The sequence below is a fragment of the Durio zibethinus genome, chromosome 12, assembly GCF_047325235.1.
Source record: "Durio zibethinus cultivar Kanyao isolate XHJ-2024 chromosome 12, ASM4732523v1, whole genome shotgun sequence".
Taxonomy (NCBI): Eukaryota; Viridiplantae; Streptophyta; class Magnoliopsida; order Malvales; family Malvaceae; genus Durio; species Durio zibethinus.
Window position 1 is genome coordinate 20,393,509 of NC_143173.1, and position 21,401 is coordinate 20,414,909.

General features: G+C 30.5%; 1 protein-coding gene and 1 pseudogene across 37 annotated transcripts in view; one reads left to right on the forward strand and one right to left on the reverse strand.

The window, feature by feature from the left end:
• Positions 1-517: 517 nt before the first annotated feature.
• LOC111296468 (thioredoxin-like protein CITRX, chloroplastic) overlaps positions 518-21,401 on the forward strand; it is a 52,977-nt pseudogene continuing 32,093 nt past the window's right edge. Inside the window, exon 1 of the transcript XR_016326284.1 lies at positions 518-715. The product of XR_016326284.1 is annotated as a thioredoxin-like protein CITRX, chloroplastic (transcript). The remainder of the gene's footprint in view (positions 716-21,401) is intronic.
• Positions 13,230-19,968, reverse strand: LOC111297750 (putative disease resistance RPP13-like protein 1). 36 transcript variants are annotated; one of them, XM_089741130.1, is made up of 8 exons: positions 15,470-19,968; positions 14,859-15,019; positions 14,674-14,759; positions 14,476-14,596; positions 14,283-14,367; positions 13,961-14,071; positions 13,750-13,825; positions 13,230-13,655 (listed from the first exon to the last, which is right to left on the reverse strand). In XM_089741130.1, the coding sequence occupies exon 1, from the start codon at positions 19,709-19,711 to the stop codon at positions 15,491-15,493; it is 4,221 nt and encodes a 1,406-aa protein (XP_089597256.1). In that variant the 5' UTR covers positions 19,712-19,968; the 3' UTR covers positions 13,230-13,655; positions 13,750-13,825; positions 13,961-14,071; positions 14,283-14,367; positions 14,476-14,596; positions 14,674-14,759; positions 14,859-15,019; positions 15,470-15,490. The 36 variants fall into 36 exon arrangements, with proteins under 36 accessions (XP_089597256.1, XP_089597255.1, XP_089597252.1 ...); XM_089741129.1 differs by having other exon boundaries at positions 13,750-13,870; positions 14,283-14,373; positions 14,674-15,019; XM_089741126.1 differs by having other exon boundaries at positions 13,230-14,071; positions 15,483-19,968.

Here is a 21,401-nt window from a genome sequence, read left to right on the forward strand (position 1 = left end):
TTGTTAAAAATGTATGTTGTAATAAATGATCAATCACACCTAATCAAAAAAGATTAATGATGTCTCTCTTTTATTTTTAAATTCATTTAGTGGTCTCAAAATCGTTACGATAACAAGTATCATATTAATGTGAAAACTTTTTTTATTTAATTTATATAAATCTTTGAATATCTTTTTTCCTTCATGTAAAAAACGTTTACCTAATTAAAATTATTAACCATTAACAACAATTTCAAATAAAGTAATGATTCAAATTTCCTATCTAAACACCCAAACAAAAAAATTTTTTCATCATATAAAAATTTTATGTATTTGTTCTACTCAAAATTAAATTCAAATCACTTTATCTACTAATATAAAAAAAAAAAATCCCATCCAAACCCAAGCACAAGGAAATCCTAGTTACCAACAAATGGATGAGTATATCCAAGTAGCCAAACACATCCGTTATAATAACCATAAATTTCTCTACTGCACTTTTAACAGCAAAACCATAACCTCTCTCCTCTTCTCAAAAATGGCTATCCTTCAAACCCAAACACTTTCTCACCCAATTTCTTCATTTCCACCCATATTTTCTTCATCAAGAATCCATTGTCAAAACTCACTATTCTTTCCTACCACAAAGATCAGACCATTCTAACTTTCAACACAACCAAGAAAGCTACTTTGCAAACCTCCATTTGGCAAATATGTGAGAGAAGATTATCTTGTGGTAATTTTTTTTCTTTTTGCTTGGGTTTATTTTTTTTTTTTCATTGTCCTTCTTGTGTTGCTGTCAAAATTGGGAAAATGAAGATAAAATGAAGTGTTTTGTGAATTTTTAATCTTTTTAGATTATTCATTATTGGAAAGATTAAAGAAATGAAATTGAAAACTTTTGAGTTGGAATTCTAGATGCTTTTAGCTTTATTCTATTTTCTTTTGTGTTTTTGTCTCCCATTAGTTTTCTTCGAAGACAAATAAGAGAAAAATACATTTTTATATGAAAATTTGTCTCTATTTTGGCTTTGTGGTTACCACTAAGTGATTTATTTAACATTTTAAACACTTCAATTGGACTTTTTACCTATAAAATTAGATAATTATTCACCTTGACTATCTTTTATCCCAAGATTATTTGATCTTTCTCAGTTGTATTAAATTACTCATTTTGTTGTCATCTAGGTGATTGAATGACCTAATGTGAATTATTTTAAGTAAAAAATTGTCAAGTGAAGTAAGATTAATAATTTTATATGAATTTTTCAAGGCATGACAAAATTTATTAGAATTATATTTTGAAGAATTTAATCACGAGTTTTTTTTCCAATAGTATGTTTGGATGTGAATTTCAAGCTGAAAATTGACTTCGATTGAGTTTAAGGGTAGATCGATGCATAAAGCTTCTGCTATGTGTGAGGTTCGAATAATGGTCATGAGGGTCTAATGTATTTTTGTACAAGCATTATTTTTTTTTTGCTAAATCAAAATTTATTAATAATTGAAATTGACTTAAGAGTGAACCACTCTTATTGATACAAGTTTAATGTATTTTAATACAGGCATTATTATTATTATTGTTGTTGTTGTTGTTGTTGTTGTTGTTTAATGGGGTATGTAATGAATTAATGATAATTTAGATATTAGTTGGGGAATGTTTTTTCTTTACTAGAATGTAAACATGTGCTACGTTATGGAAGTCAATGAAGATTTATAAAAACATATATTTTAATGTCAAATTCAAAAAATAATAAAATATAATGAAATGTTATGTGATGCCCCAATACCACATTGGGATATTCTAAAGATCTATTATGATATATAAGTTGAGACTTAATCTCAAACTTGTGAGATGCCTTTTGTGAGATAAAACTATGAGACTTTTAAATTAAAGTAGATAATACCTCACAAGTTGGATGTGAATCTCCATAGATAGTATCAAAGGTAGGTTTAGTTATTGGGACATATGGGTTATAGGCTCACCATGCTTTCGTTGCTCTACTCTAATGTTTCACTCAAATATAACTCAAAAACATCGAATTGACTTTATAGTAGTAATACCACTTGTCCATCACACCTTTTACAATGAAGTTTTTAATTCATTCTCATAAACATGTCCACATATATCCTTAAATCCTAGTAACAACATTAACAATTAGCTACCTCAATGACATCATATACTGATTAGTGGTATATGACAACCTAATCATCATAAAATATTATTCATCAATTCTCATATTCAACATCACCAATTATCTCTATAAAACATTATTCATCAATTTTCATATCGCCCTTCAATTTAAAATTAAAATCACAACCTAATCACATTGATCATTTCAAATTCCAACCACTCCAAAGTAAAAATAGAAAGATCAACTTCAAACAATTTCATAGAACATTAAGTCACATAATCAAGCTTGCAATTTCTTCTTTTGATTGGCAGAATATTTCTTATCAATATAATCATAGTAAATTGTAACGAGGATCAAGACAATGCTATAAATCATATCTTAAGTTGCTTGGCACGCAAATTCAAACGTAGTCTATTAAATACCCAATATAACTCCAAATTCATATCTAAATAGCTTTCAATTTCTATAAGCCAATTATCAAATAACAATCAAAATCTTCACCAAACTTATAAGCTTATAGCATCATAATGTTCCAAAATTTCCTGGTAGTCCAATATGTCCTCTATGTTTATTTCACAATGATTTAGTCTTAGCAAAACATAAATCCAAAATTCTTAATACTCAATCAAAATCCATTTTTTTAAATGATATTTTTCAATGATTGCAACCTTAGTTTCCGTGCAGGAATCATAACATATGTCTTACATCATAATATGTGATATTCTCTGTTAACATGACTCAAACAAACTCATATTCTATCTTAGTAAAAAATCATAATCACTATTTTATCACATGACCATTAATAAATTCTTTGTTTTCCAAGTACAATTGTAATTTTTCACACTTTAGGATAATCACATAAGATTTTAACTCTTATCATCAAGGATAAATAATTTTCAATAAAATAAAATATATCAATATAGATAATGTTCTTATTTAACCACTAATATAATATAATAAACAAAATCTATTAAGATAAATTATAAAATCATAATACCATAACATATAATAATCAAATTCTAGTAAATTCTTAAAACGTCAATTCCTACCATCAAGTTATATATTACTCATTGAAATCAAAATCACACTAATATTATTGAAATCCTTATTTGCATTATAATTTTTACTGGCTCTAGTAGTAAGTTTAAAAATCATAATCCATAAAGATAATTTACAATTAATAATAATAAATATCTCAAAGCCTCATATCAATTTTTATCAATCTAAATTTTTATACTTTATCTCAACAAAAATATTTCGTATCCATAATAAAAAAAATTCAATAAAAATCCATCACAAAACTCTAAAATCTTAATTGATCAAAAATCTAACTTCAATATCATAACACCTCAAAAGGTTCAAATCATTCTCTATAATAACTCTTAAGTTTAAAGTATCCCATTTATATAAAAATCCCATGAAAGTCACTTCATTTAAAGGCATATCACTTTATTGCATATCTAATATTTCATACTTTGGCTCTAAATGGTACAATAAATATCATGATTAAAGATTCATCAAAACTCATAGGCAAACACAAAGCAAACCACCAAAAATAGAAAATTTCAACCTTAATTCTATGGGATCTCCAAAGATAAAAATCCACTATCAACTTGAGCTTAAGGTAACTATCTTATCAAACCTTCATACAAAAATCACTTACAACTTATCATTACTCATAATCAACTTCACCAAAATTTCCCCTCATCATAATTCCAAAATTGATGTCTAAAAATCAATAGGATTAGGAAATCTAAAATCCACAAAAATCATAAAATATCAAAATCTCCATGGATCAAAAATCAAATTTGTCTTAAACTTATAAAATTTTGACAGATTAAAACCATTCTCCATAATAATCGTTATGCTTAAGATATCCTTATCACCAAATTCACGTCAAAATTTTTTCACTTACAACCACCAATATTCTTTCTCAAACTAATCCAAAATTTTTTTCTTTAATATCTTCATATTTATCAAACAAAGTAACTCAAAAGCTTTAGAATCACAAACCTGTAAGATACCTTTTACAGATAAAACTGTGAGATCTTTAGGTTAAAATGGATAATACCTTACAAATTGGGTGCGGGTCTTTACAAATGATATCAAAATGGTTACCAGTCAGATGAGAGTTAAGTACTACACCATAGGAGCTACCTCTAGAATCTTGTAAGAGCTAAGTGCTACTGGTGGGAGCCATTTTTAGAATCCCAACATCTGGTGTGATCTTATGATCTGTGTGTACTTTATGTTAGGCTTGCTCAACGTTTAGTGTGATTCAATGAATTTGTGTGCTTTTGGGTTGGGTTGGCAAGGACATTAAGTTTTAACAGGGAGAGTTTGTGATGCTCAAATCTCATATCAGAATATTATGAAGATTTGCTATGATATATAAGTTAAAACTTAATCCCAAACTTGTGAGATACCTTTTGTAGGATAAAATTATGAGACCTTTGGGTCAAAATAGATAATAACTCGTAGGTTAGGTGTGAGTCTCCACATGTTAATACTTAAAATCAAGATAATTCAAGATTTGAGACTATACAACTCTAGATTTATTCATTCAAGAATTTTACAAAATCTAGATCCAACCATTCACTTACATTACTCTACAAATTCTAGATATATCTAGATTTGAGATTACACAACTCCAGATCTTTCCATTCAAAAACTCTACATTATTCAAATTTATAATATGAAAGTTTCTATTTGTTTCAAATAAGAAGTTATATCAATAAACTTTTGGTTTCGGATTTTTTTTTGAAATCTTTTAATATTGTTATGCTAAAATCTTTTAGGTTTTAAACTCATAACTTACATTTCTTTCCAAGTTATTGATATATTTTCTAACCATATCACACCTCTAACATATTATGAAAATATTTATCTCAAATAGTTAGACAAAATTCTAAAAGATTAAAAATGAAAATAAAAGAAATGATAAGTAAATTAAATAATGGTAAAGCTTTTCATAAGTATGCAATGAGGGATTGACAAACACTAACATTGTAGTTAAAGACAAAAGAACAAATTAGACATTAAAAACAAATTATATATGGTTAATGCCAACAAAAGAGTTCAAAAAACTTACATTCTTTATAATGTCTCCTCATCGATTTCTTAAAATATGCCATAACAATTTAAAAAATTGAAAGAACAATTATTCTAAAAAAATGAAAATTTTATTTAGTTCATAAAAAGAAAATTTTGAATTATTAACTAAAATCTTTGCCAGCTATAGACTCTCATTCATGGGACTAAACTTTTAAACTTATCTTTCAGATCTCTAAAAGATTTTATCATGTTCGCATCTTAAAAATAACAAATATAATTGATAATTATTTTTTAAACTAAATTTAATCACTTTAATTATTTTCATTGAAAATATCCAATGAATGCCTTTAAAGGCATACTTGAATATTAAATGATTGCAAAATCTCTTGTTGAAAACTTGAAACTAATAAGCCACTCATCAAATTCTCTATTGAAAAAACATTGACCCTAACTAATGCCTCACAAATCCTTTTCATGTGTCTTTGATTCCTCTAGAATTAGGACTATGCTCTATCAAACTTGTAATACCCTAGCCGAAGTGATAATTAGGCTAGACTATTACTAAAACTCATTAATTTAGTTAAGAGGTTAATTACTAGAGAAAAATGGCTGAGGTGTTTTACCAGAGAAAACCTAGCTATCGTGAAACAAAAAAAAAAGTAGAGCTCTTTTTTCTCATCTTGCTTAGGGTTAAGGAACTTGAAAAATCAAGTTGAGGATCCAAAAAGCAGAGACTATAATCAAGTTAATCTCCCGAAAGTGAGTATATGCAATTTTTTTATTTTAAAAAAATACCATGTTGGTTACTATTATTTGGAGTTGAAGTTATGAGAAACAAAATCAAGAAAAATTATGAAATCTTTCATTAATCTTCATGATCGATTTGGGTAAATTATTGGGTTTTGTTTACTTCATGTTATTAAGATTTAATGATGATTATTGAGTGGATTTTAAAGGTTGAAAGTAGAGATTTGAGTTTTTTTTAAAGATTGAAAGAGAAATTTTGTTTTTGGATGAGATGTTATTATCTACAATAGTGAATGAAAATGAAATTCTGTATTAATGGATAGATTATTAATATAAGTATTATATATTATTAGAAAGCTTGTTGCATCTATTTTCTAACGAAATAAATAGAAGTCAATTTCGAGTATTCTATGAAGAGTAGTCTAATTTTTTACTGAAGGATATACAAGCTGTATGATAGTAGCATCAGTGATAAATTATAAAATTGTCTTAAATTTTATAAAAAAAATTATGGATTAAGCCATATATGTTTGGAAAGCTTATTGAATCTATTTTCCAACAAAATAAGTGGAATCAAATTTTGACTTTGCTATGAATAAATATGTAATTTTTATTAGAAGATACATATGTTATCTAGCAGTAGCATATGACATCGATTGCAAAATTTATTACAAATAATCTATAAGGAATTAAGAGGTGGACCATATATGGTTAGAAAGTTTATCAAATCTAGTTTCTAATACACTATAAAGATAGTAATTCTAAGTTGTATATCTTGAGATATGATCATTTTAGTGAAAGTAGTGTAGGCAGGTAGAATTAATTAGTTGAATTAACCCTTGTGTAACTTAGTTGTTTTTAGTATTCATGGTCTCAAAATGGATTGATTAATTTCTTTTATGTTGAAAGTATCTTGAATAGGCTATTAATTATTTTAGGGGAAAAATTAAGTGGAGGAATCGAAAGGAGATAAGTAGAATCTCACACACTTTATTTGTTTTTGAATATATATATATGTTTCTAAATGAATGAAAGTTTTATTTCTTATTTTCAATATATAAAAATAGGATCAACTTTATGATTATTTTGTGTTTCTCTATATAAACAATGGATCATGTTATGAATGAAATGAGAAATTGAATTATGTTTAAATAATGATTTTATGATAGCTAGTATTTATATCCTTAGAAAGTGGGATCATTGACACTAAAATTAGTTCTATGGCCCTAGTTAATGGGCTAGAATAGTTAGCATAAGCTATTGGCTAGTAGGTTATAATAGTTAGCAATGATCATGAGAATGAAATTGTCGATATAGCCAATGTCACAGGTTATAGTAGTGACTGTAACTAATGATAAACTAATGATATAATGATTCATGATGATTTTAAATATTGACCCATGATTTCGTTTGATTACAAAATTTGAATGATAGCATACTTTTAAATGATTTATGAATTGATATGTTTGATATTGATTAATGATCTACAAAATGTTTGACAGAACAATGATCTTTGAAATTTTTTGATATTTTGATTTGACAAATATTTTGAATGATCTATATGATATGTATGAAAATGATGCTTGATCTGGTAAGGTATATGATCCTATACTTGCCAAGTTGTAGTTTACTTATCCCTTTTTACTTTTTCTTTACAGATGATTAAAATGTTAAGTTTGCTTAGTCTTGAGAGAAGCTAGAGGATCAAATTAAAAAGATTAATTAGGTATTAGAGACATTATTGGCTAATGATATTTCACGAAATGGTTTTATATTTTTATTAGTTTGCATTTGGATATATAGATATTTATTTTTAGTTGGATTAAAGATATGGATTTACTTAACATATTATTTTATTGAAGAATTTTAGAATGATTAAGAAAAAATGCTTCGTATTATTTTGAAGTTTTACTTCAAGATAATATGATTGTATTGTGTCTTGGTTTTAGGGTGTGATAAAACTAGAATCAAATAATTACTCCCGAATATTTGTAACTTAAATGAGAAAAAAATCTTAAAATAACTAATCCAAGTGTTGCCATAACGCAATCAAGCTAACTTCATAAAAATTTATAAAAGAAAAAACTTACCTGGTCAAGCTAACTTCCAAGGCTTGATACAATGTTGTTGCCAACTTGGAAGGAGAATTTCAAGCGATAATGGCAACCTTCTTTTAGTGTAAACCATAAGCCTTGGGATTTTCTATCTTCAAGAATTGAAAAAACCATATCTGATACATTAAAAAAGTAACGCCTTTTTATTATAATAATTTTTTTAAAGAGTGAGTTAAAAGACATTTGGAAATGAGTACTTTGGTTCAACAGCAAGGAAATAACCTACACTATAAGTATTTAACTTAAACATCAATATTGTACATCTACACCATTAATCATAGCATCACAACAATCCTTTTATATACATCACTTGTCTTAGAAAGAACTAAAACCTTAAAATGTGCTGATATTCAATTAAGCATTTTAACAAACACTTCTTAGTCATCAACTTTTAAGACAAACAAAAATATATCTAAGGAATAAAGCCACTACAAAATAGAAGCCTAAAAATAGCAAAGACAATCAAACATTATCTTCAAGCCAAAAGAATCTAAAAAATAGAATTAATAGTAGAAATATAAATTCTCATACCAAGCAAAAATAACCAATCACTCAATGTCTTCATCTTCTTGCTTTCAACAATAATGTTCTAATTATATGATTAACAATCTAATCTATCAAGCATGAGAAGAAAGTAAAACCCACAAAAGCTAATATATATATATATATATATAAAGGAATTACATAAGTTAATTTTGTAAATATATAGCTTATGTAAGTTCAAATGTTGATACTTATGTGGATTAACACTTTAAGCTATAGGCAAAAGCTAAGTGCATTATGATAAAAGGGTTTACCTTATATACCTACCAATCATAGCCCTTTTCATGCGCATTATATTCATATATCTTAGGATTATCTCTCAACATTACAGCATATGAAGAAGTAATATTGCATATCATATTTGACTAACCTTAATCTATTCAATGTTGAATCGTCAATTCTATTTTTGACTCACTTGATCAAAATAATCCATTACACGGAAAGGCATAGATCGACAAAAAAGTGCTAACATATGTTTAAGGTTATAAAATCAATAACAATTCTTCTGGAAATAGAATGAAGAAAGAAATTATAAAACATAAAATCAACAAATAAGACAAAACAACAATATTTATTACGAAATTAAACAAAAGGAACTTTATTTAAAAAATTAAATCATTAAACTCAGACAACTAAATTAGTGATATAAACAAAAAGAATACTAATCAATCTCTATATTTGAACTGTCCAATGACCTTGATCCACGTAATCCCAATATTTGAACTGTTCTAATTTTATTTTGCCTTCTTGGTTAGAACAATCCACCACGTTCAAAGCTAATCAAAATTTCAAAAATATATCAAATAACAATAAAAAAATCAAAGAATAGAATAAAAAATTCGAAAAAAATTATAAATAAGTCATGGTTACTCTGTAACTGTTATATTCTCGTTAACTATCAATTGGACATATTTGCGGGATGCACACACATTAATTAATCCCATAAAAATCTTAAAAAATCTTCCTATCATTTCCAATTACGCGAAGATGTCCGTACGCACAAAAGTTTTACCAATCAATGTGCATGCATCTCGCAAACCTCTCCCCAGCTAGGCCAAATCTATGAGAAGGGTATGATCATAGTAATCATACCTTTTTTTCCATTTCTCTCCCTTCTTAGCCTTCCTTTCGGTTTTCTTTTCCTTGTCTTCTCATCAAAGTAGACAATAAATCATCAAATAAAAAGGATAAAAAAAATTAAACAGAAAAGCTCATACAAATCAAACTGAAGAAATTCAATTATTCAATATCGCGAAGGAATCAACACAAAACACCAGTAACAATGGATAGTTAACAGTGTGATTTTAAATTCATTCATTAAAATAAAAAACAATAGCAATGGGTACTTACCACGAAGATAAAAGGAAATCTCTTCTTTGCACGTATGATAACTTATCTTTGAAAACAAGACAAAATTATGAATGTAATCAGTTAAAGAATGAAAAATATAAAGAAAATTAATTGAAAAACAGTGACGATAATATTTTCATAAGAGCAATCTACTGGTTTTGTCATCTCCTTCTCTGCAAGGAATCGAAGAGAAATGGAAAAGGTTTTAGGAAAGATAGAAAAAAGACAGGATTATGGTGACCGCTGGAGTGGTGAATTGTGTGACAGCTGTAGACAGATTATTTCAATTACCCATGAATTTTTTTTAAGACATTGCTTATATGTTCTATGGCAATACAATGGGGATAACTTTTATGTATTGTTATAGATATGGGGGTTGTTAATCATACTAAATATGTTCGGGAATGCTTTGTTTTAAAAAAGAGTCCCGTTGTTCGTGAAGGAAATGGCATGCCTTTGGGTTTCGATGTCAATGCCTGTATGAAAATTTAGTTTAGATATGAGTTGTGGCTCATTCAGCCTACTGAATGTGCTCGCCATGTTTTTGTTTAAGAAAATTTCAATTCATTGTGGAGGAAATGCAATAATTTTCCTTTGATACTATCTGTGTATTATCGCTTTATGTTCGATTCCGGGTTTGGTGCTATTTGTATAGTGGAATTGGGCATTACTGATCTGGTAAATTTTCAATTGGCAAAACAATAAACTGTAGATGAACCTTTTTGACTATTTCTTCTTACTCTTGAGGACAATTATTAGGAATAATGACTCAAATTTCATAGGAGATTTATTTGGGATTTATTAGAGATTTTTTTAAGATTGGCCAGATATTACTTGATAGACAAGAAAACTTACAAAAGAAGAATTCTAAGGAAAAGAGGATTCTTAATGGGCAAGTTTCACTTGCAAGAGAAGAATTCTAAGAGGAAAGGGATTCTTAATAGGCAAGTTTGTATGGTTATAAATAGGTGAAGTCTCTACAAGATTAGGTATGAGAAAAAGATGTAAGAGAGTTGTAAGATTTTATGAAATAGACACCTCTTTACGTCTTATAAGTATGTATGTTTGTTTGAGTGGACTAAAGAAGACTGAGACGGTCTACATAGATGTGATGTATGGGTGCATATGGGTATACGTTTAGTTGTGCTGAAATGTACACATGAGTATGTGTTTGTTTGGATTGAGAATACTTTATACGACTAGATGAGATTGAGAGGGTCTATGGGTATTGAATGGTTGATGATTTGATTTTATGCATGTTTGTAATTTTTTACAACTAGTGGATCTTGTTTCTCATTCGTGGACATAGGTTAGTTGGACTAAATCACGTTAAATTGTTATCTATTGTGTGATTGATTAATTATTTGATTTTGCTTTTATTGATGTAATTGGATTAAGGCTTTTTGGTCTAACAAGTGGTATTAGGCCAAAGGTTTGAGATGTAGGAAGAGTTGAAGGTTTAAGACGTAGGAAGAGACAAGCTTAAAGGAGTTCGATTCAAGAAAGAAATTCTAGTTCATGTTTTGAAGATTAGTTTGCATGAAGCATGAAGACACACAAAAAAAGATGATTGTAAGACTTTCATTACAGGTGGAGCCAAGCATGTCTAGCATGAAAACAAATGATTGATGAAATTTGAGTCAAGGCGGAGATTGTTAGGAATAATGACTTAAATCCCATAGGAGATCTATTTGAGATTTGCTAGAAATTTTTTTAAGATTGATAAGATATTGCTTGATGGACAAGAAGACTTACAAAAGAAGAATTCTAAAGGAAATGAGATTTTTACTAGGCAAATTTGACTTGTAGGAGAAGAATTCTAAGAGGAAAGAGATTTTTAATAGGTAAGTTTGTATGGTTATAAATATGTGAAGTCTCTACAAAGTTAGGTATGAGAAAAAGATATAAGAGAGTTGTAGGGTTTTGTGAAATAGACACTTCATAGGAGTACTGAAGTGTGTATGTTTGTTTGTGAGTGGACTAAAGGAGACTGAGAGGACTGAAGTGTGTATGTTTGTTTGTGAGTGGACTAGAGGAGACTGAGAGAATTCACGTAGATGTGATGTATGGGTGCATATGGGTATGTATTTGGTTTGTTGAAATGGTGCACATGAGTATATGTTTGTTTGGGTTGAGAATACTCTATAGGACTAGAGAAGATTGAGAGAGTCTATGATTATTTAATGGTTGATGATTTGATTTTATGTATGTTTGTAATTCTCTACAATTAGTGGATTTTATTTTTACCTGTTAACATAGGTCAATTAGATTAAATCAAGTTAAATTATTATCTTTTATGTAATTAATTGATTATTTAATTTCACTTCTATTAACATAATTGGATTAATACTTTTTGACCTAACAACATTGGTTTCATTGTCAATTACTTTTTTTTTTTTTTGGAAAAATACCTCATCAGTCGTTCAACTAATAATTATTAAATTTTTTAATTTAGTTGATAATGTTTAAGGTTTTTTTTTTTTTTTTTTCACTTAATCGTTATTTTCTAACAAAATATTATCTAAACATGACATATATAATGTTAATGATTACATGGAATGCTCATGTCATAAAAAATGTCACATTCATGTGATTAAGATGACATGACATTAAAAATTTTAAAAACAAAAATAATTTCTTAATTTTATTTTTTCTGATCATAAAACAACTTAAAATGGAATTTAAGCTAAACTAGAACAAAGTGGTGCAAAACACATCATGAAAAGAAAAAAAAAAAAAGAAAAAAGAAAAACAGCCACGTAAGATCCTAAGGCAAACGCTTTTCTTAAATTCATCTACCATCCCCTTCGTTCATTCATCATATCAATTTTCATCAACATTGCATCTTTAACCGGCTGTTTATCACAAGCTCATAATATAAAATCCCAAATTAAAAAGAAAATCTGAAACCCATATTTATATAGCCCAAAATAATTTCAACCAAATATCAAAACGCCCAAATATGTAAAATCAAAACCCTAAATCCTCGATAATCTGCAAATTGGAAATAAAAACATTCAAATATATCAATTGAAATTTCAATAATTCTTTGCATAAGACATCCACAAAACCCAGCGAAAAACCTATAGCAATGAACAATTCAATTATTACCCAAAAGCCAATCAATCAAATGGTTATCAAAGCCCACCTCCATCCCAAACAAATTCCTTTTAAAATTTTGATTTTGCCTGATAAATAAGGGAAAGTTCATCATTCACTGCTAGGCAACGATACTAACCAAAATAATGGGGGCTGGCAAGTGGCAACACAGCAAGAAGCGGAAAGACAATTAATTAATAATTAGATATCAAAACAATAAAAGGAAATGATCATAGCTCATAAAAAGCAGGACACCAAATTTTACATGGAAAACCCCTTGAACAAGGAGAAAAAACCACGGGACCAAGTCCACTTAATCTTCCACTACTCAAAATAATTGGATTACAATACGAGTCTTCTCTAGTTTCATCATATGTTATTACAGTAAGTTATCATCAGAAAAGGTAAATTTCTTGGATAACAAAAGCAATCTCACCAAAAGTGCAACTGTTTGTGGAGACGCCATAACCATGTCTAGTTGTTCATTGAAGGATAGTGTCTCTTTCTTACCCTTTTTTTTTCCTTGTGCATCCACTTACAAACCCCTAAATTCTTTTTAGAAGAGGAGATGCAGCCTAGACAACTTCCCACAACTGAATCTTGAGAGCATTAGAATGTGTGAGTTTCATTTATCCTGTCATAAAAAGGCAAAACCATTCTGTTAGTTGTGTGGGAGTAAGTAACAAACACTGAACACAGTAAATTCTCTAAAACTCTTTGTTACTTACATGGCATAATGAGGTAGGCAATAACACAGACAAAAGAGTAATTGGTAGAACATCTTATGGAATAGCTACCGTCATACTGCATTTGGTCTCATCCAATCAAAGGTGGTAGAAATAAATACCTCTTGAAGAGCCAAAATTATTGGTGATATAAAATGAGCATTCATTATGCATATACACAAGAAAGAAACCAGAATATTCTTATTATTCTCACCTGCAATGACTATTTTACATAGAAGAAAACAGATGGATTTCAAGCATGCTCATGCTCCAATGCCAAGAAGCTTAAGTCTTCATGGTAGTAAAAGTCCACAGGTCCATCAATCTGTAAATCACCTTAAATTCAAAGGCAAAAGAAAATAATATAAACCGAAATACCTAACTTATTACACACAGTAGCATGCTATCAATCGCCAGCTCCATAATAGAGAAATTCTGCAATTGCCTTATTTAGTACAATGAATACATGATACTTATTATGGTAATCTTCGTTTTAATTAAAATTTGTACGAAACAAGATGTCAGTATCTAGTTACCCGGCTTCCAGTTGAAAATTCATGCTTCTTTTTGTTGGTAACAGATGAACCTGTCATCGATATTCACACAAGGAGCCCAAGCTATCTGATTCTTGATCAATTGATCGCAGAGGACAGTCATCAATATTTAGCCACAAATTGAAGAAATCATAACTCTCAAAAAGAGATGAACAAAATGTAGGCTGCATTATACCTATTTCGTGTAGAAAAGGTTACATCCAAACATTCAACATCACTATTTGAAAATCATCAAAGGAAGGTGGTTGAGAAGAGTCATTGCCCAAAGGGCTCATAAATGGTGCAGAATTCCACTCCTGGGAGAAGTGTTGAATTTTAGAACTGATTAATAATAATAATAATAATAATAGAGAAGATGTTTTAGGAGGCATACCTACAATGAACAAGAGGATGGAAGGAGGAAACATAAAGTGCCCAGGCTCCCTTGATTCAGTTCCTCTTCTATCATGTTTGCACCATCTGACCAGCAATTAAGCAACATTCAACCATATTATCTACAAAATGAAGAGGCTAGTGGTTTTGAAAAGAGCTGCAAAAGATTAATGTTCAAGAATTCACATTTTTCAACAGAGATTCTGAAAGCCTTTGGACAGAAATCCCTCTTCTTACATCAATGCTATACATATCTCCCTCTTGTAGAAACAAGACAAGGTCACATCCAAACGTACATCAATTCAAAATGGAAAATTGTCTTATAAGATTGGACATCTGGACAAAAGCTAGAAATTTACAGCTCATTTAGTACCATATATAATTGGATGAAACAAACCAAATAAATGATCACTTCAAAATATAGAAAACAACATGAAACCAAAGAAATAAAATACTTGAGTTGATATTAAAATCAGTGCTTAAAATAGAAATTAACTGAGTAGATATTAAAATCAGTACTTAATAACAAAATATTTTCTTAAAATCTGAACTTAAAATAGTTATTAATTCTAGATTAAAATACATGAGTCATACATGATCTAATTCTTCTGCTTGATAAGAAAATGGCTTTATCATTTTGATTTATTAATAAAAAGTAAAACTAAAAATATTTAAAAATAAAATGCAAGTGAATTCGATGCTCGTTCAAGCCATGTCTGTTTTACTTGTGTGGATATGTTTGTACATTTAAATAAAAAATCAATTGAAATAGTAGTATTAGTTTCAAATCAAAATACCTGTGGGTCTTACATTGCTCTTTATAATTCGTAGATGGATTCAAAATCAATTCGAACACGTGGTATGTGAGCAATGTTGGGCCAATATTTTCTTTTATCCCTTTTGCACCTTTTCTTCAACTTTGGAGAATCAATAATTTGTAGATCCAAAAGCGAGGGAAGCGCTTCCTTTTTGGGAAGGGATTTGAACTTCGGGCAATTAAGAATCGACAATTGTTGAAGAGAGAAAAGATGCTGAAAGCCTTTTGAGGATAGCTTCCTTAGATTTTTGAAGTGTGCGATAGAAATAAGGTTGAGAGAAGGGGGCAGCTTGATCTCCTCTTGTGGAAATGACACCGTATCTATACAATTACTACCACCAATGAAGAGTCTTGTAAGAGAGGTGAGCCTATGCAATCCCCACTCCATTACTGCATTAACAATACGGGGGCCAGAGATGTAAAGCATTGTTAAGTTGGTAGGCAAACCGCTTTCTGGAAATGTCACAGCATCACAATTACCACCATAAATTACGAGTTTTTTAAGAGTGGTGAGGCTATGCAATCCCCCCTCCATTACTGCCTTAACAATATTGGGTCCAGAGATCTCAAGCCTTGCTAGGTTGGTAGGCAAACTCCCTTCTGAGATGGATGTCACCCTTGGACAACTCAGCAGGGTCAAGTCCTGAAGAGAGTTGAGGTTGGGCAGAGCTTCAAGTTTTTCACACTCATCGAGATATAGAGATTTAAGATTGTCCATTCCTTGGGGTAAATACTGAATATTTTCACAAGACGTGATTTGAATAGATTCAAGACAAGTATTATCCCCAATTTCCTGAGCTACAAATTCTAGCTCTGCACAGTTCCAGATCTGCAGCGTTTTAAGCCCCACGGGTAACTTACTGCTTGATGATAATGATTTGAGAGCTTTACATTCAAAAATTTCAAGACATTCAAGGAGAGATGTGTTGCTGAAATTGATGTCCTCCCCATCTTCCAATAAGCAAACCAAATTCTCACATTCCCCCATGACCAAACTTTTAAGAGTGGAGGGCAAGTTATCCGCCAAAACTGAAACTAAATTTGGGCACTTTACAATCTCCAACTTTCTAAGACACTTGAGTTTTTCTGATAACTTCTGGAAGCCTTCACAATATTCTATTCTCAGATGTTCAATATTGCAGTGTATGTCTAATTGCAAAATCTCTGCCTTTTCCTCCACCTCCGTTGCACCTATAGAAACAACCTGCGGACAATTTTCAAGCTTTAAATTACGAAGAGATCTCAAAGGCACCAACCAACCCCACTCTGTTTGCCACAAAGAAACCAATTCCTCACAACCTTTAACATGGAGATCTTCTGCTTTCATCTTCTCTGACATCGACATCCTTTCATTTGTTATACATGCAAACTTTGAAATGTTGGAAAGGGTGATTTTTTTCACCGACCAAAGATCCATACAACTCCCAAGCACTACTTTTTCACACCCATCAATTTTTAATTCAGATAGCTTTGGAAGGTTTGAAATTGAAACTACCAAATTTTGGCAATTACGAATCTCAAGTTTTTCCAATGAAGGAAGGTATTCCGGCAATGGGCCTATCAAATTGGGACAACTCACAATACGGAGATCTCGGAGGCAACGGAATTTTCTTCTTTGCTCATCAACTTCACATGTCTTCCACTCTTTCCATTCTGGCATATCCTCAAAATGCAATGTCTCTAATGATGGAAACGCATTTGGCCAATTCTCTCCATAGAACTCATTGCCAACAGTAGTTACGCTACTCATTCCCTTGATATAAAGATCCTTTAAAAGTGGTAGTTTTCCAACTGCAGGAAATAATGTGCAATTTGGACAATTTACAAACTTTAATGATTGCAAATTTTTAAATGAAGGGTCTTCTATCCAAATTGGGAATGTTATTCCACCATAATACCTGATGGCAAGCGCTTTAAGCACTTCATGAGGTCGAAGCAAGTTCAACACCTCTGTCTCCACTTCTTTCTTCCTTAAATTTTCATTGAAGTCTTCACACCACTTCAGCTCTAAATCATCAAGCTCAGTCTTACATGATAGCTTAGCTTCCCCTGCATACTGAGCTTCATTCACATTCTGCAACTCTGAAATAGAAAGCCGACCTTTGAGATTTGATAAATTCTGCATTTCTCTTATATTCAATGCATCGCCTTGGCCCATAATAAAATTAGACAATGCCCGAAGATTTGTTAATTTACCAATTCCACTTGGCATTTCCTTTATTCTCCATGCACCAACAATATCTAGATGACATAGGTTGGCTAAAATTCCTATTTCTGAAGGCAAATTCTCAATTTTCTCACAACACCTTAATAAAAGACTCTCTAAATTATAAAGGGTGCATATTGAATCAGGGAGACCTTTTATGCATGTATCAGAGAAATCTAGATAGCGTAAATGTCTCAAATTTCCAATGAAATCTGGTATTTCAGTGATGTAGTAGCTTTTCAAAGAGAGCACCCTCAACCGTTTCAATCTCGGCAGTAAATCATTGAGAATGTTAATGCTTATGTAGTATGGATCCCGCATCAGAATATCAAAGGGAATGAAGGTCCGTAGAGACTTTGCTTCAAAAAAGGTCTCAAACTTTTTGATATTGTCATAGTCGCCTATCATATAAGAGGAATGGCGAGTGTGACTTGGGCGCTTCATTTCCTCATTTCTCTCCATCTTAAAATATTTTTCTCCTCCAACGAACTGGGCTAGATCATTAATCAGGTCATGCATTACAAACCGAGATTCATCCCTACTAGATGCTTGAAAGAATGATCTTGATACCAGTTCTTCAAAATACTTTCTGCCCAAATCTTCAATTTGCCTTTTAGTGTTTGGTCCATTGAGAAAACCTTCTGCCATCCATAATCGAACTATTTCTTCCTCACCAAATTCATAACCTTTAGGGACCAGAGAGCAATAAGCAAAACATTGCTTTAATTGTGAAGGAAGATAATAGTAACTCAACCATAGAGCTGGAATTATGTCACTTCCCTGTTGAGGTAGATTCCATGTATCACTTTCTAATATATCTTTCCATGCATCACGATTCACCCTTGTGCACAATAGTCCTCCAATGGTTTTTGTTGCCAAAGGCAAACCATCGCACTTCTTCAAGATCTCCAAGCCGATCTTTTTCAACTCTGGATGCCTCGTAAAATCCTCTCTTTCTAATGCGTCATGAGCAAGCATTCTGAGAGAATCTTCTTCTGATAAGCATTGTAAAGAGTAGTCTGCAGCAGTTGTCATAATTGATGAAACTTTGGAACTACGTGTTGTGACAATTATTTTGCTTCCTGGTTCCCCTGCATCAAAAGGAGATCGAAGCGCCAACCAATCGTTGTAGTTGTCGTTCCAAACATCATCCAAAACAATCAAGAATTTCTTTCTCCATAGCTTCTCCTTTAATTTGACTTGAAGCAAATTCAAATCATTCATATCACATGTCTCGGAGGTGACTGAGAGGAGAATTGTCTTTGTTATCCTGATGATATCAAATTCATCAGAAACACAAACCCATGCCCTAAGATCAAAATGATCTTTTATGCTGTCATCATTGTAAACAAGTTGAGCAAGGGTTGTTTTTCCAATCCCTCCCATGCCAACGATGGGAATCACAGAATAAACTCCAGCATCACTGCCATCGTTCCTCAACAGCAAATCAAGTATTGCCCTCTTGTCTTTGTCTCTGCCAAGAACATTAGCTTCGTTCACCAAAGAAGTACTGGGCGGCCTTCTTGGGATTGTCATGGGCCTTCCAACATGATAAGTGATCTCCCTTAGCTCCAAGTTACTCTTTCTAGTGGCTAAACCTTCCAATCTTCCGGTAATCTCTTTAATCTTGGACATCATCTTTTGATTAAACTTGATTGAACTTAGATGTGAACCAATGAAGCAAGCAGGGTTAAATTTTTTAGGCTTACTTGTAGTGGCTTGATGTTGTTTCATCAACTTACGCCCCAAAGCTTGAGTCGCAAACTCGTCCAAGATATCATCCACGTCGTAAGCCAAGTCTTGGAGGTCAGCCAAACCAATCTTCACAGCCTGGCTCTGCAGTTGCTTCCCCTCTGCATCAGCAAGCGCCGCATGGATGTTCCTCAGCATAGTTTCCCAGTTCATAATCTCCTTTCGAACCCACTCCTCAGTGACAAACTGGACCTCGGAAGAGGCAAACTTGGCAAACAACACCTCAAAGAACGCAGATAGAGCGGCCTCTCCAATGAAAGACATGATGAAATAAATAAATTTCAGGAAGGAATTGTAAGAAGAATGGAAGTCGATGGAAAATCAAAGAGTAGGAATTTGAAGTAGAGGAAAAGAATTGCAGTCTGTTGTGCAAAAACTAATGAGTTTTTAAGTAGTGTTCGTGAAAGTCTTTGTTTTTTGGGTCAAATAATAATTGGGGGCAGTTGATCATAAATATTTTGTGTATGTTCATATTGGATTCTCATTTACAGGTGTATTATTTTGGTTTGGAACTTTTGTTGGAAAAAGTAGTTTAAGAGAAGACATGACATATCACAAATGAATACAATAAAGATGGTTCCACACGGTTTCATGGGTGTCCTGCCACTGCTCGAGATTGTAAAATTCTAAAAAGGAGGATTTGAATTTGGGTTCAGCATTAGTTCTACTCAGGGATATTTATATTTTTTTATTTTATATTAACCTTAATAAAATATAAAATTTTGATAAAATATATTTATAATTTTAAATTTTTTATTTGAGCATCATTTTAATTTTTAAATTTTAAATTATTTCATGGTAATACTAAACTTTTTAAAATAATATTAATATGATTCTTGATCAAATTTTGAAAAAAAAAATACAACTTAAAATAATAAATTAAAAACTATTATTCTTTGTTATCATGTTAAAATATATTTATTAAAAATAAAAAAATTAAGAATGAAAACAGAACTTCTTGATTTTAAATTTTAATTTAAAATTAAGGCAAAAATAATAATTTATTTTTTATAATAATTACAAAAATTTTATATCTCTTTAATTAATATAGTTTGAGATAATAGCAAAAGGCAATAAAAATTTTATAATTATTAGAAAAAAAATAAAGTATTATTTTATACTTAATTTTAAATTAAAATTTAAAAATCAAAACCAAAATATGCTTTCGTTTCTATTAAAAAAAATTTCAAGGAGAAGACATGCAACTTTCATATCAGATGGGTCAATTATTTTTTAGTCTCCTTTTGCTAAGGTCCACACGGTTTTTCTTACCTACTTTCTATCCCTTGCGGGAGTGGTGGGGATACTTGCTCCCAAATATCTACTGCTTTTTACATTTGACGTGAATTGCCTTATTAGTCTTCTTCTAGGTTGTGATTTTTCACTAGCCATTTTTTTAATGGAGAATTTGTTCCAATATAACAAAAATTATACAATGGAAGGTATGACCGTAACATATTGCTCGAAAATGCCATGGGAATTTACTCTTTATTACTCTTTAGTCTCATAAAATTATTAAAAATTTATATCTTATGAGTATATATATTTGAATATTTATAAATAGATTAGAGAAGGCTAAATGGGTTTATATTAATATGGTATATGGGTGCATATAGATATATATTTTAGATTAAAAATAACTTATAGCAATAGAAGAGATTGAAATGCTCTATGAGTATTAATTATTGAATGATTGATTTAGATTATATACAATTAGTAGATTTTTTTTTTCATCTATGTATATAGATTAATTGGATCGAATAATATTAAATTATTGTATCTTATGTAATTAATTTATTGTTTAATTTTACTTTTACTGACATAAATGTTCAATTTGATTAGATTGAATTTTTTAACCTAATAAATGATATTATATCTGTCGTGATCCTTACACTTTCATCCTCTTAAAGTGAACACCAAACACAAAACAAGAAATTTTTATCCTATCCTAATT